General features: G+C 38.5%; 2 protein-coding genes across 4 annotated transcripts in view; one reads left to right on the top strand and one right to left on the bottom strand.

Moving 5' to 3' along the window:
* Positions 1 to 603: 603 nt before the first annotated feature.
* On the bottom strand, positions 604 to 26,717 carry LOC108267751 (NACHT domain- and WD repeat-containing protein 1). Of its 2 annotated transcripts, XM_053681309.1 has the most exons (31): positions 26,580 to 26,717; positions 22,404 to 22,494; positions 21,583 to 21,642; positions 21,119 to 21,199; positions 20,920 to 21,027; positions 20,507 to 20,837; positions 19,446 to 19,645; positions 18,912 to 19,303; positions 16,909 to 17,063; positions 16,615 to 16,823; positions 16,175 to 16,314; positions 15,987 to 16,097; positions 15,689 to 15,853; positions 15,466 to 15,589; positions 14,248 to 14,451; positions 13,236 to 14,107; positions 12,971 to 13,110; positions 12,752 to 12,880; positions 11,536 to 11,879; positions 11,289 to 11,422; positions 9,557 to 9,685; positions 9,045 to 9,292; positions 8,585 to 8,750; positions 8,178 to 8,379; positions 6,255 to 6,385; positions 4,840 to 4,976; positions 4,002 to 4,156; positions 3,641 to 3,847; positions 3,065 to 3,159; positions 2,468 to 2,592; positions 604 to 1,412 (listed from the first exon to the last, which is right to left on the bottom strand). In XM_053681309.1, exons 2-31 carry the CDS (start codon positions 22,452 to 22,454, stop codon positions 1,174 to 1,176), a joined length of 5,784 nt encoding a protein of 1,927 aa, XP_053537284.1. In that variant the 5' UTR covers positions 22,455 to 22,494; positions 26,580 to 26,717; the 3' UTR covers positions 604 to 1,173. The 2 variants fall into 2 exon arrangements, with proteins under 2 accessions (XP_053537284.1, XP_053537285.1); XM_053681310.1 differs by lacking the exons at positions 604 to 1,412; positions 2,468 to 2,592; positions 3,065 to 3,159; positions 3,641 to 3,847 and having other exon boundaries at positions 4,016 to 4,185.
* si:ch73-71d17.2 (RPA-related protein RADX) overlaps positions 23,578 to 27,793 on the top strand; it is a 12,563-nt gene continuing 8,347 nt past the window's right edge. Inside the window, exons 1-2 of one of the 2 annotated variants that reach the window (XR_008396665.1) lie at positions 23,578 to 24,208; positions 27,493 to 27,644. Coding sequence is in view for 1 of the 2 variants with exons in the window: in XM_017472136.3 (XP_017327625.1) it covers positions 23,614 to 24,208; positions 27,493 to 27,644 (747 nt within the window). In the remaining variant the exon portion in view is untranslated. The remainder of the gene's footprint in view (positions 24,209 to 27,492; positions 27,645 to 27,793) is intronic. The other variant, XM_017472136.3, reaches the window with a different exon arrangement.

Here is a 27,793-nt window from a genome sequence, read left to right as displayed (position 1 = left end):
TTATATGTTTTTTGTTTAAATAGAAGTCAAACTACTTTTTCGGAATTGGGGTTATTCAGGTTCTGTCCAGTACTGTAACAGAAACATTAAACCTACCATTTAATTTCCAAATATAGTCATTAATAGGATATCGATTTTCATACTAGTTTTACATAAAGCATACTGAAGTAAAACAAATATTGTACCATATATACCATTGTTTTTTCTGCCTTTTCTCAAGCATGGTAGTGTTTTGTTGTTTTTTTACACACTTCATTCAACATGGCATTCTTTGTTTCTACTTATTTATTTAAATCCAGATAATTAATTAACAAAAGATTTATTGAAATTAAGACACAAATTATACAAAACAAAAATATTACAAACAATATTATGACGTGGTCAAAAATCATCTCTGACCCACCCCATATCTCCCGACATTCCCCATCAATGCATTTCCACGCCCTGTATGACATATCCAACTTATGCTAATTTCTTTCATAATTAACATAAATTAAATTAGACCAAAACATTAATAAATAATTATACTTGTATATATATATATATATATATATATATATATATATATATATATATATATATATATATATATATTAACACTAATTATACTAAAAGAAAAACACTGTCATAGAAAGTAGAGGAATTGGTTGTATTTGTATTGTACTGCTGTAGATCTACCGAAGCAATCTAGGAAGCTGTTTTAATGAAGACTCACTTTGTAAGATGTTCATGTGACAAGAAACAGGAATACCTAGTTACAAAATGTATAGTCATAACCAGCAGAACCAAAAACACGTCAGAAGTCACATAATGTAATCATGACTAAAAATCACATACCTAAATGTTGTAACACTAAAATCTTGTAAATATGTCTTATGTAAGATAAGACGTCCTTTTCCAACATCAAAAGACATTCTGAATTCAAGATTACTGAAAATAAATCTGAATCTGAATCTATACACTGTCACTCTATATAGCTGAAGTCTGTAGTTTTGTTATAACCTCAGGATCTTGTGACCAATACAGCACAAGATGACGACTCCTGTTGCTGACGAGTAGCCTTTCTTCCATTGCTTAGAGTTACTTCCTCAACAATCATGAATCAGCGGTATAGTGTGTTGTGTTATATTATTCACACTTGCAAGCATCTCCTTAACTTGAGCTCTTTGTCTCTCAGTCCTCTTCATCACTGCTACTGGACTCCCCGAACAGTTGGTCATGGCCAGCAAGTTTACCTGTTGTGGTGACCCCTTGTTTACTAAGGGTCATGCTGATAAGGGTAGAAATGTCACTCAGACCCAAGAGCAGAGTGCAGTTCTCAACACCCACAACAGATACACACTGAATTATGGAGTCTGGAGTGAAGACGGACAACACTGTCCCGGCATCAAGGTCCCACACACTCACCTCATCTGCAGGAAGACTGAGAGTTACTTAGTATGCTGCTGTCAACTATTTAGTACAGATACACTATGTGGCCAAAAGTATGTGGACACCTGACCATCACACCCATATGTAGTTTTTCCCAAAACTGTTGACATAAAGTTCGAAGTACACAGTTGTATAGAATGTCTTTCTGTGCTGTAATATTAATGTTTCCCTTCACTGGAACTAAGAGGCCTAAACATGTTCCACCTTGACAATACCCCTGTGCACAAAGAAGGTTCATGTTCCAGTGGCCTGCATAGAGCTCTGACCTCAGCCTCACTGAACACTTTTGGGATGTACACTGACTGCATGGCAGGCCTTCTCATCCGACATCAGTGACTGATCTCACTAATGTTCTTGTGGCTGACTGGGCAAAAATCCACACAGCTCTGTTCCAAAATCTGCTGGAAAGTGTTCACAAAAGAGTGGAGGCTGTAACAGCAGCAATGTGAGGACCAGCTCCATATTAATTCCCATGGATTTAGAATGGGATCTTTAACACACACATATGGGTGCTGGTCAGGTGTCCACATACTTTTGGCCGTATAACAAGTGCATGGAACATAACTATTATATTCTGTTCAATACAGAAATACAGCAAAATTTCATCTCAGTTATAAGCAATAATTCATGAAAAAATGTCTTACAAAATATCATCACATGCCTAGGAATCCTCCTGACAGATCTATGTGTATGCAACAGTCATAGTGTGAGTAAGAGTGATGTGATAGAGACTGAAATCATATTTTGGTCTTACGTTGTCTTGTTATGTTTGAGTAATTGGCAGTAAGTTGAAATTACTTTAAAACCATAGATAAAATCCCAAGGTAAAATCTATTTACATTAACCCAGTTTTCAAAAATAATACATAAATAACTGCGGCTCATAAATAACTCTTGGGCAGATAAACGTCTATATTAGAGTGCAGAGACAATTTTATGAATGTGCAAGCCTGATGTGGTGTCAGAGATAAAGCGCTTAATCACAACAAAAGGCTGCTCCAAAGGCCACTGTAACACATGTTAGTGCTTGATATTACCTGCTAGCAAAATGGCTTTGGCTCCTGCCTTGGTGATGTAAAGCCTGCTGGACACACTCAGCTTCAGGCTCCCATATCCCAAGATGGTCTTGTGTTTTCTCCTAAAAGGCTCCCATACTTTTACTCTAAGAAAGAATTTAAATCCAATAGTTATACCAAATCTACAATTTGGCTGTGGATTTAACTGTACTGAACAGCCAGTGCCTTGCATAAGTATTCACCCATTAACTTTTCCACATCATGTAGTGTTACAACCTGGAAATGAACCCATAATACTGAAGCGGGGGGTTGTTATGATTGCATAAGCATTTACCCCCACTACTGTGAAAACACTAAATTAGTTCTGTTGCAACCAGTTGCCATCACATATTTAGCTGACTAGAATTCACCTCTTGAGTCTCATGGGATCTCAATATTCACAATCATTCCTGGAAGGCCCAAACTCAAAAGCACTCCTGAAAGCTGCTCTGGATAAGGACATCTGCTAAATGTTGTAAATGTAGGTGTAAATGTCTTATGCATTATGGAAATGAACCCCACAAGAAACCTCACAGACTGGGCCTGCTTGGCTCTATGAGTCTACCAGCTACCACATACTTGTTACCCTTGGCAATGCCAAAGGCAATTCTGCTGGCATCGTCTGTCATGGCCACACAACAAATTCCAGGTTCATTTTTCAGTCTCTTTTGCACCTGGATCAACAAAATCACAGAAAAAAAAAAAACAACTTTTTTTTTATTTTCATAGTTCATAGACTTATCACACTGTATCATTTCTTATTAGCATTGATATATTAAGTAAAGGATAAAACAAGTCATTATGTGCTATTATTTGGAAATAATCAGCAACAGGGTGGTGTGATGTTGTTAACACCCCCGTTTATTTTCTTTTCCAATACCATTATGTCCCAAGGTTTTATTCTTCTTAAACCACAGAAATTTGCCAATTAATTTTTAAAAATTAATTAAATGGTCAGTGTTAGGATTCAGGTTAAGAATTCAATAGTGCTATTGTACAGTATAATAACTATTAAGATGAATAATAAAAAACATAAGTATTGGACAAACTTTTTAAGTGCCTTAAATTCTCAGGACCACCTTTATGAGGAATTAATAAAGTAAAAAAAAACAACAACTGTGGACATTATTTGAAAAGTTACTGTGTCCAACATACCTTTCCATGCTGTGTGTCCCAGAGAGTGAGGTAAGGAATTCGCTGGGTTTCATTGTAGTTAGAGATGACCAAGTGCCTTCCTGAGTGTGTGAGCGCTGCAGTACGGAGACCCAGAAGAGACCAACAATCTTCAAGTGTGTTCAAGTGCTCCTGGGAGACCACACTGAACACATTCAGGTGGTGGGCAAAGTAGGAACATATTACCACCTGACCAAGAGAAAGAATGGAGTGGATATAAACAGAGATACCTGAATATATAAGTGTATGATCAGGGAGAGGTGCACAGGTGCACCTTTACAAAATATGGTTTGACAAAACTGAGACGTTTTAGAAAGTGTTTAACGTTCTCCTCGAACAGTACCTTTTCATCTCCACTGAGGAGGTACTGGTCTATGGAGTTGTATTTCTCCCTCTCTAAGCATTGCTGCACTTCTTTCTCCCTCTGTAACTCACTCTCCTGTCTTCTTTTTCTGGCAGTCTTGCTCTCTGTGCGCCAGTCCCACGGCATTACCAGCTCTGTAGAAGCACACAATGCCCTCCAGACTCTATTGTCATTTGAAGAATTTTGAATAAACATATTTTACCAGGACACAGAGTCATCAGTGCTGATATGTGTGCTCTGCAGTATCTGATGGATTGGGAAGTAATTTTCAGATTTTCTTCTTAATAAAGATGCATGCAGGCACAAACTTGGAGAAGTGGAATAGTTTTATTGAAGCATCATGTTTCCACCAACACTGGTGCTGTTCCTTCAAGTTTCAGTCCTCAACTGCCCACATACCAAAAAAACATTTCCCTAAACATCTTACCTAGGTATCTACCTCAAGGTCAGAACAATGATAAATCTGTCTCCTATGTAGGCCCTGGCAAACACATTCCTGTTCATAACATATTTCCAGTGAGGAGGTTTTCATTAGCACATGAATCCTGGGAAGATTTATTGTATCAAAATAAAATTGTAAGTTTATTTTAACTTGATACAGTACATAAGGTTGCATGCATCAAATATTAGTAGTATACATTACTGGTATAATGTATCTGAATGAAATTCATTTTATACAGAGAATAGGCTTACCATATTTCCAATCAGTAAATATGTTGTAATTTTATGTTTAGAATAAATGTCAGAGCTGAACAGTGACATTTCAATTTAACAGGCAATTTAAAAAAAAAAAAACATGGAGATTATATACACATACCTGATCTCTCTCTGGTAGGCACATTGAGGGGCTGATTGTCATCAGCCAAGGAGCTGGACAGCAAAGTATCTTTATGGTTCATTTTAATGCGGCCTTTAATGTAGCCAGAGTCCAGGTCCCAAATTATCAGATGGTCACTAAGGTCAAACATGCAGAAGGATATTGCAACATACTGCCATATCTACAGTGGATATAAAAAAGGCTATACACCCCTGTTAAAACTGCAGTTATTGTGATATAAAAAAAATGAAATCAAGATAAATCATGTCAGATTTTTCCCCACCTTTAATGTGATATAGCGACAACAAAAGTCAACTGAAAAACAAATAAAAAAAATTTAGGGTAAAAAAGATCAGGACATTTTTGGGTAAGATTTTATCAACTTAGCACATATTGATTTAGGAATTTTATTCCACCTTTCCTTGCAGAAATGCTGCAGATCTAACACATGCCAAGGATTTCCTGTGCACAGCCCTCTTCGTGTCATTCCACTGGTTTTTGATAGGATTTAGTTCCAGGCTCTGACTGGGCCATTAAACAAGTTGATCTTCTTCTGAAGCCATTCCTTTGTTGACTTGGATTTGTGCTTTAGGTTGTTGTACTGGAAGTTAACATTTTTCTTCATCTTCAGCTGTCTAACAGAGGCCTTCAGGTTTTATGCCAAAATAGAAAAAAAAGTTTTCATCTGATCCTTTTCATCAGTTTTGGAGGGACAATTTTGTTCTTGATAATGCCACTGTGGTGCTTCATTTCCTCCACTTGTTGATGATGCTTTCACGGTTCAAAACTCTTTTGTACTCCTCTCCTGATCGATACCTTTTCACAATGAGATCTCATACATGTTTTTAAGCTCTTTACAGACCATGGCCTCAGCAGTTGGAAGAAACCAAGAAGATGGTAAGAAAGTCCTAAAGAAACAGTTGATCTTATATGTGGTTAATAAGAATCACGTCATTGATGGCAGGTGGATGATAATTAATTTTGAACATGAGTTTGAATGTGATTGGTTAATTTAGAGCTAAGTTACATGCCCTGTTATAAAGTTGTGCACACTTATGCAACCAAGTTATAAGTTTTTTTCTTTCTATTTTCTAAAAAGAAAAAAGACTGCAAACATTTATGTCTTCCCTAAAATGTTTCTATTTGTTTTTCACTTGAATGATCTGACATGATTTATCTTGGTTTTACATTTTACATCACAAAAAACTGCCATTCTAATGAGTGTGTAGACTTTTTTTTAATCCATTGTATGTAAAGCATACAATATATACACAATATAACATATTGTCAAATCTTTAATTTATGTTTGACACTTGAAAACTACAAGAAGAATGTAAAAAAACAATACATTTAAAAAAGTTAAATTTAAATAATTTAATTTACCTATAAATTATTTTAATTAAGAGAATTCTAACCGAGTCTCTGACAGGCCAAGCAGTAGCTCCCCCTTCATGAGCAGGTAGTCCTGTTCAGGGCAGGGTACAATGAAAAGGCCAGATTGCTTCTTAATGTAGCTTCTTGATAGAAGATCATACACCAGAAGGGTCTACATAGGCCCAGAAAAAAAAAAGAAAAAAAAAATTAAAGCATATTTTTTTCAAGCTTCAGTATTACCAAGAGTTCCAAACTAATGGCTTTGATTAGCAGAAGTGTACTATTTTTTTTTGTAGCATTATAGATAGTTTATATGCAGTATATTAGATTACATATTGCATTGAATTTTTATATACAGATGGGTGACAAAATTAAAGGGAAAAACTGTGGCTCTGTCATCCTTTGGGTCTATATGTGCCCAGGTGGCTCAATACAAATCAGTGACCATTCACCTTTAACCTATGATGAAGAATTTGTATCCTGATGGGCGTGGTCTCTTCCAGAATGACAATGTCTCCATCCACAGGGCACAGGGGCTCACTAAATGGTTTTATGAGGGTAAAAATCCTATGCTATGACTTTCACAGTCATATCATACCCAACTGAACACCTATGGGAGATTTTGGACTAGCATGGTAGACGGTGTCCTCCACCATCTTCATCAAAAGACCAATTGAGGGAATATCTTTTGGGGAAATGGTGTTGATCCCTCCAGTACAGTTACAGAGATTTTTAGACTCGGTGCCAAGCCTCTCTGATGCTGGTTTGCCATGCTCCAACATCTTAGTAAGACACTTTATGGGGTTTTTTGTTTGTTTTTTTGTCACCCATCTATATATTGCCAAGTCCTCTAAGGTAAAGTTATTAGCAAGAAAGTACATTTATTGCATAGGATTATAAATATTGAATTTACTATTGATTCTTTATTTCCATACAAGGACATAAAGAACACATTAGTAGTGTTTTGTAATTAAGCAGTGGACCTAGCAGTACAAATCCCACGTATACTTGTAAAAGCCTGTGATTATCCCATATAAACTCAGCAACACAAGAAACGTCCCTTTTTCAGGAGAGTGTATTTTAAAGATAATTTTGTAAAATCACAATAAGCTTTACAGATGTTTATTGGAAAGGGTTTAAACAGTGTTTTTCATGCTCATTCAATGAACCATAAACAGTTATTGCACCTGCACCTGTGGAACAGTCCTTAAGACACGAACAGTTTACAGGTGGTAGGCAATTAAGGTCACAGTTACAATAATGTAGGACACTAAAGAGACTTTTCTACTGACTCTGAAAAACACCAGAAGAAAGATGCCTAGGGTTCCTGCTCACCTGCATGAACAAAGCAATAAACTCTTATGTCTGTAATGTAAGAGGCCTAAGACAGGGCTACAGAGAGACAGGAAGGACATCTGATCGTCCTTGTAGTGGAAAATTTACATGTAACCATGTCCCCCCAGACATGTTCGAGAACTTGCAAATGTCTTGGTGGAAGAGTGGAGTAACATCTCACAGCAAGAACTGACAAATCTGGTGCAGTCCATGAGGATGAGATGCACTGTAGTACTTAAAACAGCTGGTGAACACACCACATACTGACTGTTACTGACTGTTACACATACTGACTTGAAATCGACTACACTTTGTTCAGGAACTCATTATTCCATTTCTGATTATCAAATGTCTATGAAACTTTTTCAGTTTATGTCTCAGTTGTTGAATTTTTTTTATGGTAATACACATATTTACACATGTTAAGAAATTTGCTGCAAATAAAAGCAGATGTATGTGAGAGGACGTTTCTTTTTTGCTGAGCTTAATTATGTAATATGCAAAGTGTCATATGCAAAGGAATAACTTATACTGCAAAATATAGCATGACATGTTTAAAAGACTTGTTTTTTAAAGCCTTTTTCAATTATCATCATTAACTGCAGTACATTTGGGAATTACAGTTGTACCTGATAAACTGGTGTGGGTGTATCAGTGAAGGTGGCAGTGCCATGGTCAGTCAGGATGTAAAGTTTGAGGTCTCGCACCAAAACAACATCAGCACTGGTGAATAAGCTGTGTTCCACCTGGACAGGCCGAGTCCTGAACCGTGCTCGCCTTATGTTCCACACCCGCACCGTACCAGGGCGTGTGCTGCGACACACTACATAACTGTATACAGTATGTGCAAAAGTGATCAACTACACTCTTGTATAATTATATTATATCATATTATATTATATTATATTATATTATATTATATTATATTATATTGTATTCTGAGTGATTGATTGTTTTTCAGTTATGGTATTCAATTCAAACATTAAGGTACGTTAGTAAATACAGTATTATGTTATATTAGTATGTGAGTGTCTACCTGGGATATTTATCCATAGGTATAATCTTCTGAATGCCATCACTCTGTACTCTGTGGATGTTGTATGTGAGAGACTGGTCATTGATTCTGGTAGCCAGATTCCACAGGCGCAGGTATCGCTCTCCCATACAGAACCCCACACAGAAACGCAGGTCAGAACATATACCTACACATACAAAATAGTTGTAAACAAATGCTCATACTAGGTTACAGCTACTGTACTACAGCTACATCTCTATATAAGGTGCCATATTCAATGCAGTATCAAAATATTTGATCTTTTTTCTAAATAAATATATTTGTTTCATGTTCTAAGTATATGTATCTTGTGTAATTCATAAGGTTATGAAAAATAAATAACACATACTTAAATTACACATATATTACTACAAAAAAATTTTTTTTCTGCAATGTAGGTTTAATGTCCAAACTGTATAAGGTACTATGTGCCCTGACCAACCTGCAGTCAGAAGGCCAGGGAATCGTGCCATATGTTTATGATCTTCAGTCTCTAGATTCCAGGTATTGATTTCTGTGGTTCCGTTATGAGGTGAGGGGCAAAAGACCACTATATGGGAGCCACCCTTATTGATAGTAACATGGGAAATGTAATCCTGACCGCAGCCCATAATAGAGCGCAGGTATTGAAAAGAAGAAGTGCTGAAGAGCTCGATGTGTATTATATCACTGTGTCTCTTACAGGGATACCTTATACATTAGAAAGGAAAGGACAGACTTCAGCTTTTTGATAGTGAATAAATAGTATGACAGGTCCATGATAATAAAGGGTAAATAAATAAATAAATAAATAGGACGCTGTGTGCAAATACTTACTTGAGAAATGTAATTTCTTTATACTAATACATTTAGCCAACATTATAACAGCTCTAAAAGAGGTTTAAAAGGATGACAAGTTATGTACTATAAGCAATATTACTATATGCAACATGAAGTGTAAAAACGTGCAGTTACCTGCAGAAGAGCAGGAAGTACTGAGAGTTCATTTCCACAGCCTGTAGGGAAGCAGCTTGATGCTGAGCTTTTAGAGTAACCAATAGTGACCCTGTTCTAGCACTGAAAACAGCAGCCTCTCTGCCACTTCTGAGAAAAACAGAGAGGAAAAAAATACACAGACTTAAAATGTGAAAAACAGACAGAAACTGTGACCAGGTTCCCATTAAAAACTGCACCAGTGCTAGTAGTGTCAATAAAGTCTATTTAATGTCCGTCACAACGACTCTGTTGCCAGAGCAGTGCACTAACAAACCTAAATGCTTTAAACAGCCTGTTATTGTGGCCTATAGGGTTTTTCAATTGTCCCTGTAGTCATTCCAAAACAACTCTCGGTGCATTCAAAATAACATAATGCTTACAAACTGGTTTCAGTTATTAATATACACTCACTGAGCACTTTATTAGGAACACCGGTACACCTACTTATACATGCCATTATCTCATCAGCCAATCATGTGTCAGCAGTGCAGTGTAATGTAATGTAATTAAAACCATGTAGATATGGGCCAGCAGCTTCAGGTAATGTTCACATCAAGCATCAGAATGAAGAAAAAATGTGACCTCAGCGATTTTGACATGGTTGTTGGTGCCAGTTGGGCTGGTTTGAGTATTTCTATAACTGCTGATGTTCTGGGATTTTCACACACAATAGTCCCTAGAGGTTATACACAGAATGGTGCGTAGACACAAAATATCCTGTGTGTGGAAGGTCAGCAGGCTGAAGCACCTTGTTGATGAGAGAGATCAGAGGAGAATGACCAGACTAGTTTGAGCTGACAGGAAGTCTATATTAACTCAAAATAAGCACTCTTTACATCCGAGGTGAGCAGAAAAGCATCTCAGACTGCACAACACATCAATCCACTCCTGTCAGCCAAGAACATGAATCTGAGGCCATCATGGGCACAGACTCACTGAAAAAGACCAGGTGATTTTTTTTTTGTTGTTGCTGTAAATATTCAACTGTCCAGTTTGGGTGATTAGCTGTTATGCTAATTAAATAACTGCATGAATGTGCAGGTGTACCGGTGTTCCTAATAAAGTGGACGTTGAGCGTAATTCTGGACACATGCAACAATTCAGTAAGAACTCTCTTGGCATTAAAATCACAATGCAATCTATTATTTGCAATAACTACAACTTTAAACAGTCAATCGAGTGACATATTACTCAACATGTGTGGGAGATACTTCCTATCTGTTTCGTTATAATAGTAGAACTAATGCCATAGTTTCATCATCCATACGTTTATTTAATCCTATTAGTGATTCACAATTGAAGGAAAGATACATATTTGTGGGAAAACCCAGCACTACACACTGGTGCTATGGATGTGATTGGTAACTATTAGAAGTGATGACACAAACACTTGAAGAATGAAAATGAATATTCGAACAGGTCTCTGCATGACCAGGCAATTCAAATCAGTTCAGAAAGTGCAACAGTGTCATTTTAAGCATGGCTGATATTAAATGACATATGTAATAGTAAAACTGAATTAATAAAAGTGAAACTCCATAACTACACACTTAACAAGTCATTGTGGTTATATACAGTATGTAGGTGTGTGAGGAAGATACACAAGCATGAATTTGATTTTCATTAGAATGTTATTAGTTGAGCTTTTATACAATTAGTCTTAGCCTTATATTGTATAGATTGTGTGGTTTACTGACCTATATATACTAACCTATATCCAAAGAGGACATAATCTTTAACAGAGTTGTGAGAGATCAAAATGGAGTTGTCTCTGTGAATGGGGTCGCAACCAAGAGTGAGGTTCACACAGTGAAGCAGTGAACAGGACATGGCTAAATCAAACACCTAACAATAAAAAAATAAAGAGAACAAGAAGTTTGTTGCAGAGTTCCCCAATAATTACTATGCATAGATAACATTTCAACATCTAACACAGTGGTGTACTGAAGGTGTCTTACCTTGACTATGTGCCTGCCATCATAAAAGACCACCAACAATCGTCCATCACAGGTACATGTGATGAGAGGAACATCCATTGACAGTGAATCTGTATAAAGCACCTTTCCAGAGTGTACCTCTTGCACTGTAAGTCTGTGTCCCATCCTTAGTACCAACACTGTGTCTTCCAGACAGAGAGCGAGCGCTTCAGGAGCACAGTATGGATTAGAGCCCACTGAACTGGGTATGGTTTTGGCAAGGGTTACTGAATCGTCCAACTTCCAGAGGTTAAGAGTTCCATCCACAGAGCATGATACTGCATGATACTGACCAAGGGCCAGTGCTTTTACAGGGCTCATATGACCTATAGACAAGGTATGGTGCCAATCATATCAAAAGGAGAGAATTTCACCTATTTTACATAAAAACAATTTGGAGAGCAATTTACCTAATTACATTATAAGTCCAAAAGCATAAGAGAAAGAAAGTAAGAGCTTTCAACTCTTACAGATAATCAGAAAGGCAAGCGAATATTTTTATTTCCTCTGGGAACTTAGCTTCATTAGATCATGTACTTTTCTTATTTGTCACATTCCAGTTCATCCCTTTCCATATTACCTGTAGATTACATAAATCATGCTTTATAGAAAGTCTTGCCAATGTGTTTTTTTCCTGTTTACGCATTTTGAACTTCATCTCTTTGTGGGTGTGACTATGGTTAAATTTGCAAATAGAAACACTTAAAGTAGCAAATTTAAAATGTGCACTGTATAAATAATATTGAAAAGACTGACCTTCCAGATCGTGCAACACAAAAACATTTAGGAAACTAAATCCAAATGAATGCCACATCAGTGTTTGCACCCCAAAACTCTAACTGATGTCTCATGATTCCTCACTTGTATCTCAAATGTACCCTGGAAAGGGGTGTCAACCCTTTGCAGGGCACAATCGCACACACATTCACACACCATAGACAATTTGGAAATGCCAATCGCATGTCTAACACATGTCTTTGGACTGGGGGAGGAAACTGGAGTCCCCGGAGGAAACCCCTGAAGCACGGGCAGAACTTGCAATCTCTGCACACACACAGAGGTGGGAATCAAAATCCCAACCTTGGAGGTGCGAGGCAAATTTTCTAACCACTAAGCCACCCGTAATGTATATATGCAATAATATTTTGCTTAAGCTTAACTGAGAGTGTAAACAATGTTATCAGCAACACAGTTCTACCTGCAAGTAGAGTGTGTGTTATTCCTCCTGGTGGCAGGAGGCAGCTGTAAGACGGCACCAGGACAGGCACTGATGAAAATTGGCACTGTGTCAACAAATCATGCAAGTAAGAGAAGCGCTGAGGGTCACCTGCAGTGGCATGCCAAGGCAATAAAGAACTGTCAATGCAGAGAAAGCCACCACTAACTGTAAAATGTTTCATGTGCATGTTCACAATACCTGGAGCCACAGGCTTATCCTGGGCAGTGACGTGGAGGAGACGCCCCAGTAATTGAGATGCCAGTTGGCATGGGTCTTTCAACAGCACAGGGCGTGAGAGACAGAGAGCCTGGGCCAAAACATCTATATCAGGCAACTCTCTGTAGCACAAACACCAAAAGCACAAATGCACACAGAAACTGATTACACATTACTACATCTTAAAACCAAACTTAATATAATTCTACTAGACACACATATAGATCCATATTTCTAAGTATCTTACTTATCTGGCATGACAGCAGCTTTCAAATCCTCTTCTACATGGCTGATGGACAGACCCCAGACTTTATGCAGCAGGAACTCATAGTTAAAGAGGCACTGGCTGAGCAGAAACTGAATCTGGCCTGAACGTATGAGATGGTAGGGCAGTCCGTGAAGCTTACGCAAATTAAACATATAACTTTTCCTGCCATCATCCTCTCTACTCCATGCAAGTGGCTGGAAAATATGACTATCAGAAGCACTGCAGCTGAAATAATCTGCAAAGTCTGCATGGATAGCCCTCTTTGAGTCTTCTGTTTTCAGATAACGTTGTGTGATGACATGGCTGAATTCAGTGTGCGTCCAGCACAATACCCATGTCCCATCACTTTCCACCTCCATAATGTGATACCTTAGTTCCCACCTCAGCCGGGCCAAAATACCATAAGGTACACTGGGATATCCTGAGGTGCTTGGAGGTTGATTGTATAACTGTGTAAGCTCCTGAGCAACCCGCCTGTCTTGTCCTAACAGTTTCAGAAGTTCCTCTTCTGTCACACCACCACGTGAGAGTGAGATCAGTGATGTGGCACGCCGCACCAGATTCTCACCATACTTATGCTCTAAACGTGCCAAAAGGTTCAGGAAAAGACTTCTTAAATCCTCAGGAAGGGAGAGCTGTTCTGGTGAGGAGAAAGAAGTCCATGTTCTGCTTTCACTGTAGGCAAATCTAAGATACACAGGAAAAGGACAGAAGAGACACGAGTGCAGTAAGAGGCCCCACTGGTCCTCTTGAAGCTGATAAGAGTCAGACGCAAGCTTACAGGCCAGACTGGCTTTGATTTCCTCACTGCTCAGAGGAGGAATGGCAAGAACTGAGACCTTAGAATGGTTCTGTAAGAGACGAGAGAAGGATGTAAGAAGGCAAGGAAAGAAACAAAGAAATAAAGAAATGATGAACAGATGGAGAGAATATGGAAAAATAAGACCCATTTTCCCATGCTATACTCAGAAGTTGTGGAGGAAAGGGGCACCTGTAGCAAGTGGGCCGAAGTGGATTGTGTATTGGCAGACAGAACAGCGTAAACATGTTGAGGTAGTGGAGTGTAGAGCCAGGACAGATCAGCTTCATGTTCTTCACTCAGCTCATCCAGACCATCGAGCACTAGAGCCAGAGGTCTGTTCTTATTCACCAACATCAACAACGAACGCAGCTCGTTGCACAGCTGTGCCAAAGACTGTGGGGTGAGAAGCAGACTTAATTAGAGACACTGCACTCAGAATGTATCAACTGTAGTGCAACTCAGTGGTGGCAGGTCCATAGGGGCAGGTGGGACAGAGCCTCAACATTTATATCAGCCTTTAAACAATTGTTGAATGTTGAATGGCTTCAAGTGCTCAATCACAACTCTATACAAATTACCTCTTTTGATTGACCAATGATTTTAAAAAGAATTGAAATGTGACAGATATAAACTGAAGCTTATTCATTTGGTTGCCTTTCTACATGTTGCACACTCATGAGGCAACATGCTCACTTCCCCTTTTAGTTCCATAGAGTTATAATTGTACATAGGTGTCCAGAAATGGGAACTGCCACAAATGTTAATAGAGGACCATTGGGGCAGGAATCACGCTGCTCCACACTTTATGAACATTTTCAGTGGAGGACAAGGAGCTGTCAGTACAGCTAATAACACAGATGTCAGGGTCTGGTTTAAAAATACTCTGCAGCTACCAAGGTCTTGTTTTATAGCAAATCTTCTGAATTAAATCTAATACATTTCTGCACCCAAAGGCAAGGTATAAGAGCTGACAGTATGTCCATGATCTACAAAAATGTTTCTATTATAAGACACTGTATATTGCAAATTTTTGGGAGAGGAAAAAGGGTTAATACAGAGTTAGTATGTCTGTATATATAGAAATGTGCACCATTGTGACCTTGTTTCCTATGTATATATATTAGATGCCTGTGGGTGCACGGTGCACCCCACACACTTGAACAGTACCAATGAGAATCACACCTGCTGTATTGAACACAGTTGATGAACAAAGGTACATCTAAAACCTTTCAAAATGAGACATGTGGAAAAAAATCTATGGTCCCAAGTCACTGCTAGTGCTAGTGGTTTATATAAGAAGAGAGTTCCTTAGACAGCTTATATAAATAGAGAAGTGCCTTACTGGGTCAAGTCAAAGACAATAAAAAATAATGTAATAATGCTAGGAAAACTGGAGTGATCAGTTACCTCTGATATTTCTGTGTTTTTGCAGTAGACTTCTGCTATCTGTGTACAAAGCTTTTGCAGGAGAAGACGTACATTTCTGCTCTCTGATGTCAGTCCAACAAAACACACCAGCACCGTCACATCTCTGAGATTAAACAGGACGAAAACCAACTGAGGGATCTAAGGGACCATACTCATCCATACTTTAACTTTTGTTGATCTCTGAAATGCCTTTTTTGCCTACCCAGGTATCCAAGTTGGTAAAAGCTGTGTCACTTTGGCAAGGATGGTGCTTTTCCCTAAACCTGGCTCTCCTAACAGCAGCAAAGCATTCTGGGAGGAAGCTGACTTTTGCAAGGCATCCCTCACTTCCTGCAGGAAGTTCTGCCTAAGCTCAAAACTCTGTGCTCTGCAAAAAAAAGAATAAATAAACCTAATTCATCAGTGAGGAAATTATATTATTACAATAATATAAGAAAAGAACCGCATATGGTCATTCAAACTAAACAACAATAAAACCATACAAGTAGTTTGAAACTCACAGTGTTTTTCCATGTTTAAGGTGAAGCTGAATCTCCTCCTGAATTTGAGTTTGTGAAGCTTCTTTTCTCATGATATCAAAAGAGCTTTTGATTGGTTTTATGTGCATCACCCTGAAACAAAAATGACCATATTTAACCTGCCCTCTCTACATTCTGGTAAAGAACAACCCATCTTTTAACATCTATACCTGTTGAAGGCTGCCATGACTGTGCGTAGGAAATGGGAACAGAGACGTTCTGTGTAGAACTGATGTGATCTGTTATGTTTGGGGCTGAGACCTTTCCTCCCCCAGCTCACGTTAATCTCGTAGATATTAGTGTGTCGTAGCTTCAAGATGAAAGCACAAACAGAGACATGTTTATATGACCACATACACACAATTGCATTTATACCACCATCAACATTATCATCAACCAGTTGCGGGAATAGCTCTTTGAAGAATGGTGTTTATCCCTCCAGTACAGTCCCGGAGATGTGCAGAATCTATGGCAAGACACACTGAAGCTGTTCTGGTATCCTAACCCCTTACGGAAACACTTTTATTGAGTCATTTTGACCTGAACAGAACATAATGTTGAACTATCTCCTATTATCATTGTTAAGCAGATAAGTAATCCCCTACTTTACCTTGCTGTGAATGTTGTGGATGAAGTCCTGCTGTGCTTGATACAGGGTGTGGTTGAGTTCTGCTCTTCCTTTCTGCAGGTCAATGAACTGTGAGGCATATTCACTCTTCAGGTTATATAGCAGGTCAGTGATGGTGCGCTTATAATAGTGACTGTACTCCTCAGCAGGGAGCTTTGCTCCAAAGCCCTGTTCTACCTCACAGTCCAATACTGAAATACAAAAAGCAATGTACATTTATTGAAATAAATTATGTCCACTCTGTTTATTTAACATGGAAAGAAACACCATACATACCTGTCCTAAGCAGGCATGAGGTTTCTGCCTCTCCAATAGCTTCTGGCCCGTTACGCTGCAGCACTCTACATATTTGCTTACAGGAAAAATGCCATGCTTTCCTTGCTGCTATCCTACGCTCCCCATCACGGCTCAGGAAGTCAGGGTGGTGCGTACTGATGTTCGTAGAAACACCAGGAAAAGCAATCAGTTAGTTTGAACACTTCTAATCGTCATTCTGCTCGATGACATCACACTAATATGGAATAAATTGGTCCAAACCATTTCTGTCTCTATTATTTCAAACCCAAGTTACACATACAAGCACGCACACTATATGGCCAAAAGTATGTAGACACCTGACCAATCATACCCATGTGTGTTTTTTTGAACATCCCATTTGCTGTTATAATAACCTCCACTCATCTGGGAAAACTCTCCACTAGATTTGGAGTGTGACTCTGGGGATTTGCCCATTCAGCCACAAGAGCATTAGTGAGGTCAGGCAGTGATGTCAGGTGAGGAGGCCTGGCACAGATGCCATTATTGTTCATCCCAAAGGTGTTGAGTGGGGTTGATGTCAGGGCTCTGTGCAGACAACCCAAGTTCCTCTACTCCAACCTTGGCAAACCATGCGTTAAAGCTTGTTAAAGACCTTGTTAAAGACTTCACTTTGTGGACAGGGCATTTGTCATGCTGGAGCATGTTTGGGCCTCTTAGTTCCAGTGAAGGAAACTGTAATGCTGCAGCATACAAAGACATTATATATAACTGTGTGCTTTCCTCATGTCTGGCAACATTTTGGGGAAGGCCCACATATATAGGTGTAATGATCAGGTATCCACAAATTTGTGGCCATATAGTGTATTTCAGAGTAAATACTGTGAATGGGAAAAATGGCATACCCATTCCATCCATCCATCTATGCATCCGTCCATCCATCCATTCATCCATTCCATCCATTCATTCTCTATACCGCTTAACCTACTGCGTCACGGGGAACCAGGAGCCTATCCCAAGGCGGGGTACACCCTGGACAGGGTGCCAATCCATCGCAGGACACAATCACATACACATTCACACATGCCAATCACCCTACCATCCATGTCTTTGGACTGGGAAAGGAAACCAGAGTACCCGGAGGAAACCCCTGCTAACCCCTAAGCCACTGTGCGCCCATGCCCATTCCAATTTATGCTTAATTTTCAGATTAATATAGGTTTTTATCATTCTGATAACTGCTAACAGGCCTTTATGAGGGCTAATCCCCACCACTGTATTTAACTTTTCTAAAGAATTAAAACATTGGAAGCATATACTGTAAATACTTGAAGATACACACTGAGAATTAAGACAAAAAAACAACAACAAAGAAACCTTGAACTGTCAGTTTCAAGACTGGTCTAACTGGCTTAACTGCTCATTCAGTGGCCACTAAACACCATATACCCATTACATTTACATTTACATTTCTTCATTTAGCAGACGTTTTTATCCAAAGCGACTTACAAATGAGGTCCAAATGAGGTCCATTATCATGCCTGCAGAACGTACCATGGAAAGTACAAAAGAGTGTCCTTTATCTACCCAACTCTACAACACAACAATGTATATTCGCTTCTCAAATCTGTATCAGCTCAACAAGTTGTTCAGCATTTTCTTTTTCAATGTTACAGTTGCTAAAACCAAGAAGGCAACTGTAGACAAAAACAAGTTTAACCACACTATAACCACAACACAAAATCTAAATAATACAACAACAAAAAAAACACGGGGAAATTTGCGTGTGGTTTTCAGACACATCACATGTCATGTTTCACACAGTTTCACATGCAGCTAATGGGTTTTTATTTTCACGTGATTTTTTTAAACACAATCAGTCTGTTGAATCAACAACCTTTCGTTCACACTGCACCCAGCATAAATTGATATTAATAAGACAAATTCATTTTTACAGTAAAATGAACTTATAACTAACTTCTTAAAACTGAGCATATGAACTAAATTAATTCTTTACTGTCTACCTGACAGGCAGCAGGCGGTACACAGATGGAACTGTGTTCTCATCAAGCCGGTACCATGTCAGCAAGAGGGTCAAATCCCGATCAAAGTCTGCCCAACATCTCGCTAAGCAGGCCTCTTCTCCATCTTCTCCATAGGAATTGGTGTTTTCGCCTATTAAAGCAATGCTTCCTGAAATCCCATCCTTTTCAGACCCCTCTGACTCCGGTGTAAGACTATCAGTACTGCTACCAGTAATGCTAAATTGAGTTTCAGTGGGTGTTTCTTCCAAGTCTGACTGCCTCTTGGAAACTCTTTCCCTGTCTCTTGTAATAATTTTTAAAATTGCTTCGAAGTCTTTTTGGGAGATGGTGGTTGGTAATGACTGGAACTCATGCTTCTGACCTGTGAACAGCTGTGGAAATACAGCAATGGAATGAAGGGAATAAAAATAGAAAAACCACTGTATCCATAATTAAGTATATTGATTTCTTCATTAAATTCAGTATTTTTACAATTGCTGATAAAGATAAGGTAAGAAAGTCAGAGAGACTCACAAAAAAGTTTGGCCCCACTGTCTCTTGGCACCTCTTAAGCATCTCTAAATGCAACTCTACTGAATCATGGTGGTCAGTAACGGGGTCTTCCACACCTCTGCGCAGGTCCACCATTCTGAAATCATATCCTCTCTGCTTACAGTAGAAGTACAACTGAGGATACACGCTCTCCATCAGCGCAGTACGCTCTACAACTGTATCTACAAATGTTTTTAAAAAAACACACTCAACCTCTATTCAAAAACAGCATTCAAATCTATTTACCTTTTTATAAAGATAATGGAACTGCACTCTTACACTTTGGGGCAAAAAAAAATAGCCAGGGTTCTTTTAGCCCAAAAATGTCGATCATTCAAAGTTAGAAAAGTTACCAAGCAATACTGAAGCAATAATTGCTTTTTGTTGGATTTGCTATAAACATTGAAATATCTAAATAAAATTTTCTTATGAATAATTAATTCTTTGGCATACACTTGCAGCCATTACATTTTACATATAGATGTAAGAGTGGACAACACTTGAGTAAATATATTTTGATATGTATACTTGTTATCTTGGTATGATATCTTGGGACAAGCCCCCAGAAAACTGTTAGGATTTCAGAAACTATATTCCGGGACGAGCCCCCAGAAAACTGTTAGGTTCAGGCACAATCGCACGCACACTCACACACCCATTCACACACTACGGACAATTTAGAGATGCCAATCAGCCTACTACGTATGTCTTTGGACTGGGGGAGAAACCCAGAGTACCTGGAGGAAGCCCCCAATGCATGGCCATGGCCTTCTCATGTTATACAGAGTTGTAGCACTACATTTATTCCTGTGTGTTTGAATATACTGTAGACAAGCCACTGGACTGCAGTGTGAAATTTGAGGATGGTAGAACTCCATCTAAGGGCTTGGGGCAGGTTTTGTTAATTTGTTATCTGTAACTGGCTATATTTAACTAAGTTGACCTGATGTCTTTGCCAATGCCAGGTTAGACTATAAATGAATTTCAGGAGATTGTATGATTACATGTATCCATTATTCATCTTCGGTGGTTGTCATTCTTACCTTGATATCCCCCACACAAATAGATCATAATCCTCCTCTTGACATGACAATGTCTATCTGTCTCCCATTGCAGGAAATTTGTTCTTATACAGTCCTGCACATTTTCATCCCATTTCTTAGAATGTGAACTATCTCTTTTCTCAAGTTGACAGCCTCTACATGTTCCCTGGGAAGAGCCCAGGAGTGGTGCCTTGTCTGCACAATATGGAAAAGCAGGAAAGTCTTCTTTGTTCCACTTCTCCTCCATTATTAAGCTTGGCAGAGACTGTGGATCAATGTCCAATGAGCCTGCAGCCCCGCTGACATTAAGTGTGGTCTTCAGAGCCTTGTCCTCAAATTTAAACATTACTGATTAGAGGAAGGTTCTTTAAAAATGTCCACACTATATTTCTAAAAGATAATTAGTTCCTCACCTTCAGCAAAAAGCTTCTAGTGATCAATGAGGTCAAATCGTCATCTCTCTCCTTTCCAGGAGACAAATAATGGCAGGAAGTCTTTAAATGTCGCTGTTGTAAATTGTACTGAGGAAAGGAAAATGTCTTCAAAATCCATTACTGATCTTTGATACACCAACAAATAATAAAGTGATAAATTAATAAAAACAGTGCCTACTTTGAGCTGGGCAGTAATCTTCAGATCGATTTCCACACTCACTTTGGCATAAGGAGCAACTTGATGACTTGAGATTTTCGGCTTATACAAGACATTCATATAAACAAAATGTGCTACAACATCTTCGGACATAAACTAAGACTGTTAAAAAATAAATAAATACAGAGTCTCTGTGTATTATGTGTCTGGTCCTACACCTTGTTATTGATTGTCCTATTAATAGGTCCATAATGAATTTGACCCTGTGAGAAAAAAAGATCTTGAAGTCTGTGAAAGCCAGTTAGCCCCCTATAATACTGAAGAAGTTATGCTTTTCCAGTGAAGAATCTACAGTACACTTAGTTCATTTATAATGATAAATGTAGATAGTATTACCGTAGAAGAAAAGACACAAGGTACCTATATAGGTTGAAGGTGCTCTAGTAATGGAAGAAGGAGAATTACAAGAGGAGGGGAAAACTCACTTGTGGTAGTGACTTAACAGGGCCACTGGAAATGGGTGGAAAACTTATAGCTTCATGTTTCTGTAAATAGTGAAAGAAAGTAAAGTGGTCCTGTTTAGACTGTTTACAATTTTTACATAAAGCTTTTCATCAAGCCTAAGATAATAGCTACACTGGCACTTACTTGCATTGGTATTGAAATTATAATGAATTGCTTCTTTGTAACACAATGTTAGTTTGAAGATGGCTTTGAACTACAACTGATATGAACAGTTTTGGATTAAGACTACAATAGTTATGATAGCTTTAGGACTGCAATTGCCATGAACAGTTCTGCACTCAAGTCTCCTGGTTATGAATTTCCTGGTTAAACAATTGCACTTTTTTAACCATATAGTACAGGGTTATAAAAGGGAATTGTTAATTATTGTTAATATCTGTTGTCACCAAGATGAAGATGGGTTCCATTTTGAGTCTGGTTCCTTTCAAGGTTTCTTCCTCATTTTGTCTCAGAGAGTTTTTCCTTGCCATCATGTCCTCTGGCTTGCTCATTTGGGATAAACTTAGACATTTAAAATGTATATACTGAATTGATATATTTCTGTAAAGCTGCTTGGTGACAATTTCGATTGTTAAAAGTGCTATACAAATACAATCTAATTGAATTGCATAAGACAGATTTTAGGGGTGAAATGTAAGTATATGTAACAAATACACTTTCAGTATTTGTACAGGTTCAATTTTGAGTTAGTTTTAGTCTAGTCTATGCTGAATACAAAATAACAAATGTAGGTTACATATTTTAATGATTTGGTTATAAATAACAACACACAATGTCTTACTGTTTTGTTTTTCTTTTTAAGTGCAATCCCAGGTCTGTTAACGGCCCACATTGATGAATTTTAGGTTTCTGAGCGTCCAACTGGATTTAGGCTATAGAAACAGCAAAGAAGTAGTGACATATAGGTTTAATTGAATTATTGTTATTTAGCACAGCGTTGTCATTCATGCCAGGTCCTGTTTCTGTGTCCTGTCTCTGTTTTCAGACATCCATAGTTACAGCACACAAACACACAGTCACACTTAATTACTGCAGTAACACGTGCAAATGTCACTGAGATATCAGCAAGCAAACTGCTTGACCTATTATTAATTTAATCAAGGCATCACGGCATAATGATCCATAATTAATAAGCAGGCATATCTAAAGTATCTCAAAATCTATCAGAAATTTTAGAGGTATCCCTTACTGAACATCTGCCATAATAAAAATAGGGCCTAATAATAATAATAAGAAGAAGAAGAAGAAGAAGAAGAAGAAGAAGAAGAAGAAGAAGAAGAAGAAGAAGAATTATCTGCTGAACAAAACAGTAGAAACCATTACACTACAGTTTTTATTAAAACCAATACAACTCTCATTAGGACTCGGAGGAAGAGGATGTGGTGGAAGGTAATTAACCTGCACTGAAACTCACCTCGAACAACGGGTTATTTCCCAAAAAAAGAGAGACTCAATGGCGACTATTGTGGAAACATACACTATTTTGTAGCTACACCTTTATCACGAAATCACACCATAATAGATCATTTTGTAGTCCATCTGCACTCATGCACAGTTTCCCACAATAAAAACCCACAACATTTTCCCACAACATGCCAGCAATAGAAGGCAACAGATTACCAGTAGAGACCCACAGGGACCATTAGAGTTTCCATTAAAACCAATATAATTCCCATTATTACCATTAAAACCATTAAAAATTCTATGAGGGTTCTATTGTTTTTTTTCCCCTGCAAAATAAAAAAATTAATAAATAAAATAAATAATAATAAATAAATAAATAATAACAATATCCATTATATTCTTCTTCTCCTTATTATTATTATTATTATTATTATTATTATTATTATTATTATTATTATTATTACTAGTTTAGTCTGCCTCGCTTCCTTGCTAAAACTACAGTCAGGCACCGTGATTATGAGCGCGTGCAGGCACCTGACTCCATTTCCCATCATGCCTTGCATTATTTTTATCATGGTGTCAGTAAAATGGCGGCTATGCCAAGCTGCTCTGGCTCCTGTGCGCTTCAAAGAAGCCTAAACAAACTCCTGACGACTCCATCTGGGTCTTTCAGAGTCAAAACCCAAGCTGAGCCGCTGTATTTTGTTTCTCTTGAGCGCTACGGAAGAGACCCGAATTTCGCCGTCCGTTTCCCGGAAAGCATTTCTGTTTCGGACAGTCTGTATGATGCTACTGTTACTGACGGAGACTGCAGAGTCAGAGTGTCTCTAGAGCCCAGTCTGAACGCACAGATACACAGAAATAAACTCTGCTGTGGCAGTGTGGTGAGAAACGTTGTGTTCTCTGCTAGTGGCGAAGGGGACTGCAGGACATTTCACATCTGTAGCCTCGATGTGGACACTTCAGGCGGGAGCGACGCAGCTCTCCTCTCCCTGGCCTCTGTTCATGTGGACTCACTGCCGTGGGTGATGGCCGAGGAACCCAGCCTCGTCCCGCTCAGAGCCCACAGGAGCACTTACCTCCCCCTGTGGAATAATCATGATTTCTGCGGGGAAACATGGCGGCACATGCCTCCATCTGAGACTGGCGCAGAGGACTCGGAGGAAGAGGATGTGGTGGAAGGTAACCGACCTGTACCGAGACTCCAGCTCAGCTTAGAGCTCAAACAACGGGTCATTTCCCTCCCCCCCAAAAAGGACACTATTTTGGACACACTGTATTTTATTTTATATATTTTGTAGCTACACCTCTATCAGGAAATCCCACGAAAATAGATCACATTGTAGTCCAACTGCACTCATGCACAGTTTCCCACAATAGAAACCCTCATAGAATTTGTAATGGTTTTAATGGGAATTGTAATGGTCCCTGTGGGTCTCTACTGGTAATTTGTTGCCTTCTATTGCTGGCATGTCTTGTGGATACCATTAAGGACAAGTAATGGCTAGCTGATGGGTTGTTGTGGTATTTACAGTGGAAACTATTATAATTTCTGTGTAATGGTTTCTATTGTTTGGGGGGTTCTTTAGTACTATATGCTTACTAGACCCTATATTAGACACATAATGGATGTGTTAGGTGTGGAGTGAGAGACCTTACCCCATTTTTTCCATGGCACAGTGCTTATTAATTGTTTTCTAGCCCATCATCAATGTCAGTTTCTGATCACTGAATGCTTTTAGTTAAATATTTTTGGTCAAAGGACTATTCTCAATCACACAGTCAGTCACACCAACATGTTTAAATAAATTACCGAACCATTAAGGAAACTTTATTTTAGTATGGTATTTAAAGTCTCCATGAAATCAAAATTGAACCCTAGCCTTAAGGTTATCTATAAGCTAGTGTGCTCCAAAACAATGACAGAATTTGCATTTAGAAGATGTAAACATTCAAAATGTACAGTCTCACTCTACCACCAATACGCATCAACAGATTTGATGACATCATTCTGCACTTCAGCGTCTCATCACATTTTCTGTCCAAGCAAATGCGCTCTAGAATCTTAAGTATCTATTGTCATGGTACTAACTGTCAAGTATGATTTATCCCAGGCTGTGAGGTAAGCTAAATGCTATTGGCTACATAAAAAGGGGGAGGAGTCACTCAATATGTCTCGTCCTGATTTCCTGTTTCAGTGGATATTACGGCTGCATCCAAAAAACTTAGGCAGCTGACTTGTTGCCTTGCTGCCCTATCAGGCAGTGACTTCAAAGGCAGGGTTTGCACACGAAGGCACCTCCGGAAATGGTTTCGGACAGGCTTCTGAGGCAGCATAATGTAATGTCGTTGCTAGGTTACTAGCTGCTCATTATGTATATGTGTATGTGTATATGTATGTATGTGTGTATATATATATATATATATATATATATATATATATATACACATACACACATACATACATATGTGTGTATGTATAAAAAAAAATTTTTTAAAAAAGGAACTTATACAATTATGTATTAACTGTATGATACTCAAAGACATTTTGATAACCCTTTTGAAATATAATTAGCGCTTAGGCGATAACGAAGCAAAAATTTAGCAACTACAACACTAACTTCTCGGTAGAAACTAGAGCTGCAACAACTAATCGATAAAATACATTATGAAAATCGTTGTTAACGAATCTCATTATCAATTAGTTGGTCGGCACGGGGTGCGTTTACTCATTACGTTACTTCTGTTCCGAAAACACGCTTCAGAGAGTAACTACTGAAGTTGAGTCCCTAATTAAGTGCTGTACACTTACACTATGCATGGAGTACTCTACCATCTAGTGTATGAATTTTAGAAAGGTAATATCATCTCAAAGGGAACGCTAGCGGGTTTTTACTAACAGGAAGTATAAGCTGCTTCCTAGTCAACTGCACATGACATCATACGCGCTCGATGCGACGCCACTAGCCAGAATACCCAGAATCACCGACAATAAGTTTCTTCAGTTTACTGTTTAAATACTTAGTTATATATTTAGTTTATTTTATATATGTCTTTATGCATTATTTTTATGGATGCACATAAAGCACTGAATTAAACTACAGTCCTAATGAATAATATATATTCTGGTGTGTATCTGTGTGTATTGGGTTCTTTTCAGTCTTATATAATTGGACAAACAGTTGTGTAAAGTTTTAGTCTGAAGTTTATATTTGTAACACTCAGTTTGTGGATTTTATTTTAAATAAACCAAAAAATGGTACTGAAAGTTTGCCCTCACCCCCAATCCGATTAATCAATTAATCGAAAAAAGAATCGGCCAAGTAATTGATTATGATCGTTAGTTGCAGCCCTAGTAGAAACGCAATCAAAAGTTGTTGAAAGTGAAAATAAAACTTACATTTCTACAAAAACTGCCCTGTAACACACCATGTTATTTTTCTGAGCTAGACCAGAATCGATTAAAGCCACTGCCCTTCGGACACACACACATATACACACACACACACACACACACACAGTATTGTGGGATATCAAAGGCAGCGAAGCTTACATCTATGCTGTCTCCAAAAATCGATCAGATGAAGGTATCTCATGAGATAGGAAGTGAAGCTAGCTTTGGATTCGGACGTGCCTCGATGCCTTCCTACCTTGGAACGCGTCCTCCGAAGGCAGCATTTTTCAATTTTCGGACGCAACCTATGTCGCTATTTAAAAAGGCGGAGTGACTACTCGATATGTCCCGTCCTGACTTCCTGTTTCAGTGGAAATTACGTCAACACATCGAATAACACCGCATGCTTCAAGGCACTTCATGTGGACTTTAAGTCTCTTTAACCTACTTGACTTGAGATTTCCTTTCACCTTATACTTTTGATGTTTACATTCTTACTTTCTACATTTAAGAAGCACTACTGCACAACCTTTTGTCTATAGTCAGATATTTGCAATTACTTTGAGTAACTAAAAATTTGAGGCAGACATCCCTTTTCCTTTTCTAATTTAACCTTTGTGCCGAATTTGACGACGTACTTCAGTTTTTACAAGAGTATTGATCTAGATGACTTTATTACTCAATTTTACTTGAATAATAAATTCTGTTACCTTTACTGGTACACTTGTACCAACACAACACACACTACCATGTTAGTGCCACTGCTTTGCTTAAACTGGTACATCATTCAGATATCTGGTCAGTAGTGATCTCTTACCACCGATGGGTAGTACAACGAGCTGAACTGTGTATAAGAGCACAAGGGCTTGAATCATTAGTTGTGTTGTGTGGAAAGTGATTTGGGGTTCAGCCAAAGGAAACTGAAAAGGTGTGCATAACCATTGCAGTGTAAATTTTATTGATAACGATTGTGTTCAGCTTCTTTTTTTCCCACTTGATGCTACTTGTTAATACTTTGTGTTATTGTGTTGCAGCTTGTTAATGTTCATTGAATGAATTTGCCTTTGAACAGATGTACAGCCGGTAGTGTCTCTAGCAGAGCTCCATCGGCGCTTCCTGAGTGGCTCACTACGTCGCAGAGGAGCTCTGTGCGTGCGGGTTCTGCACAAATCCAGACTGATGTATTATGGGAAAGCAGAGCAGAGCTGTGAATGCCCGTACAAGGTCAGAGGTTATGACTATGAGTTGACAGGAAACTCCAATGTAGCAAAACATGTAGTGAGGCCAGTAGGGGGCGCTCACCCTGTGGTCTATGTGGGGTCTAATGCCCCAGTATAGTGACAGGGACACTATACTGTAAAAACAGTACCGTC

Source organism: Ictalurus punctatus, chromosome 7 (genome assembly GCF_001660625.3).
Source record: "Ictalurus punctatus breed USDA103 chromosome 7, Coco_2.0, whole genome shotgun sequence".
NCBI lineage: Eukaryota > Metazoa > Chordata > Actinopteri > Siluriformes > Ictaluridae > Ictalurus > Ictalurus punctatus.
This window is presented reverse-complemented; position numbering and strand designations above follow the sequence as displayed.

Bases quoted from the DNA above. Each gene is read 5' to 3' on its own strand.
- LOC108267751 (XM_053681309.1), bottom strand. From the start codon at position 22,454: ATGTGGGCCGTTAACAGACCTGGGATTGCACTTAAAAAGAAAAACAAA. The intron at 11,880-12,751 runs GTAGAACTGTGT...CCTTGTCTATAG, and splicing joins AACACACACTCTACTTGCAG to GTCATATGAGCCCTGTAAAA. The intron at 9,293-9,556 runs GTAACTGCACGT...CTAATGTATAAG, and splicing joins TACTTCCTGCTCTTCTGCAG to GTATCCCTGTAAGAGACACA.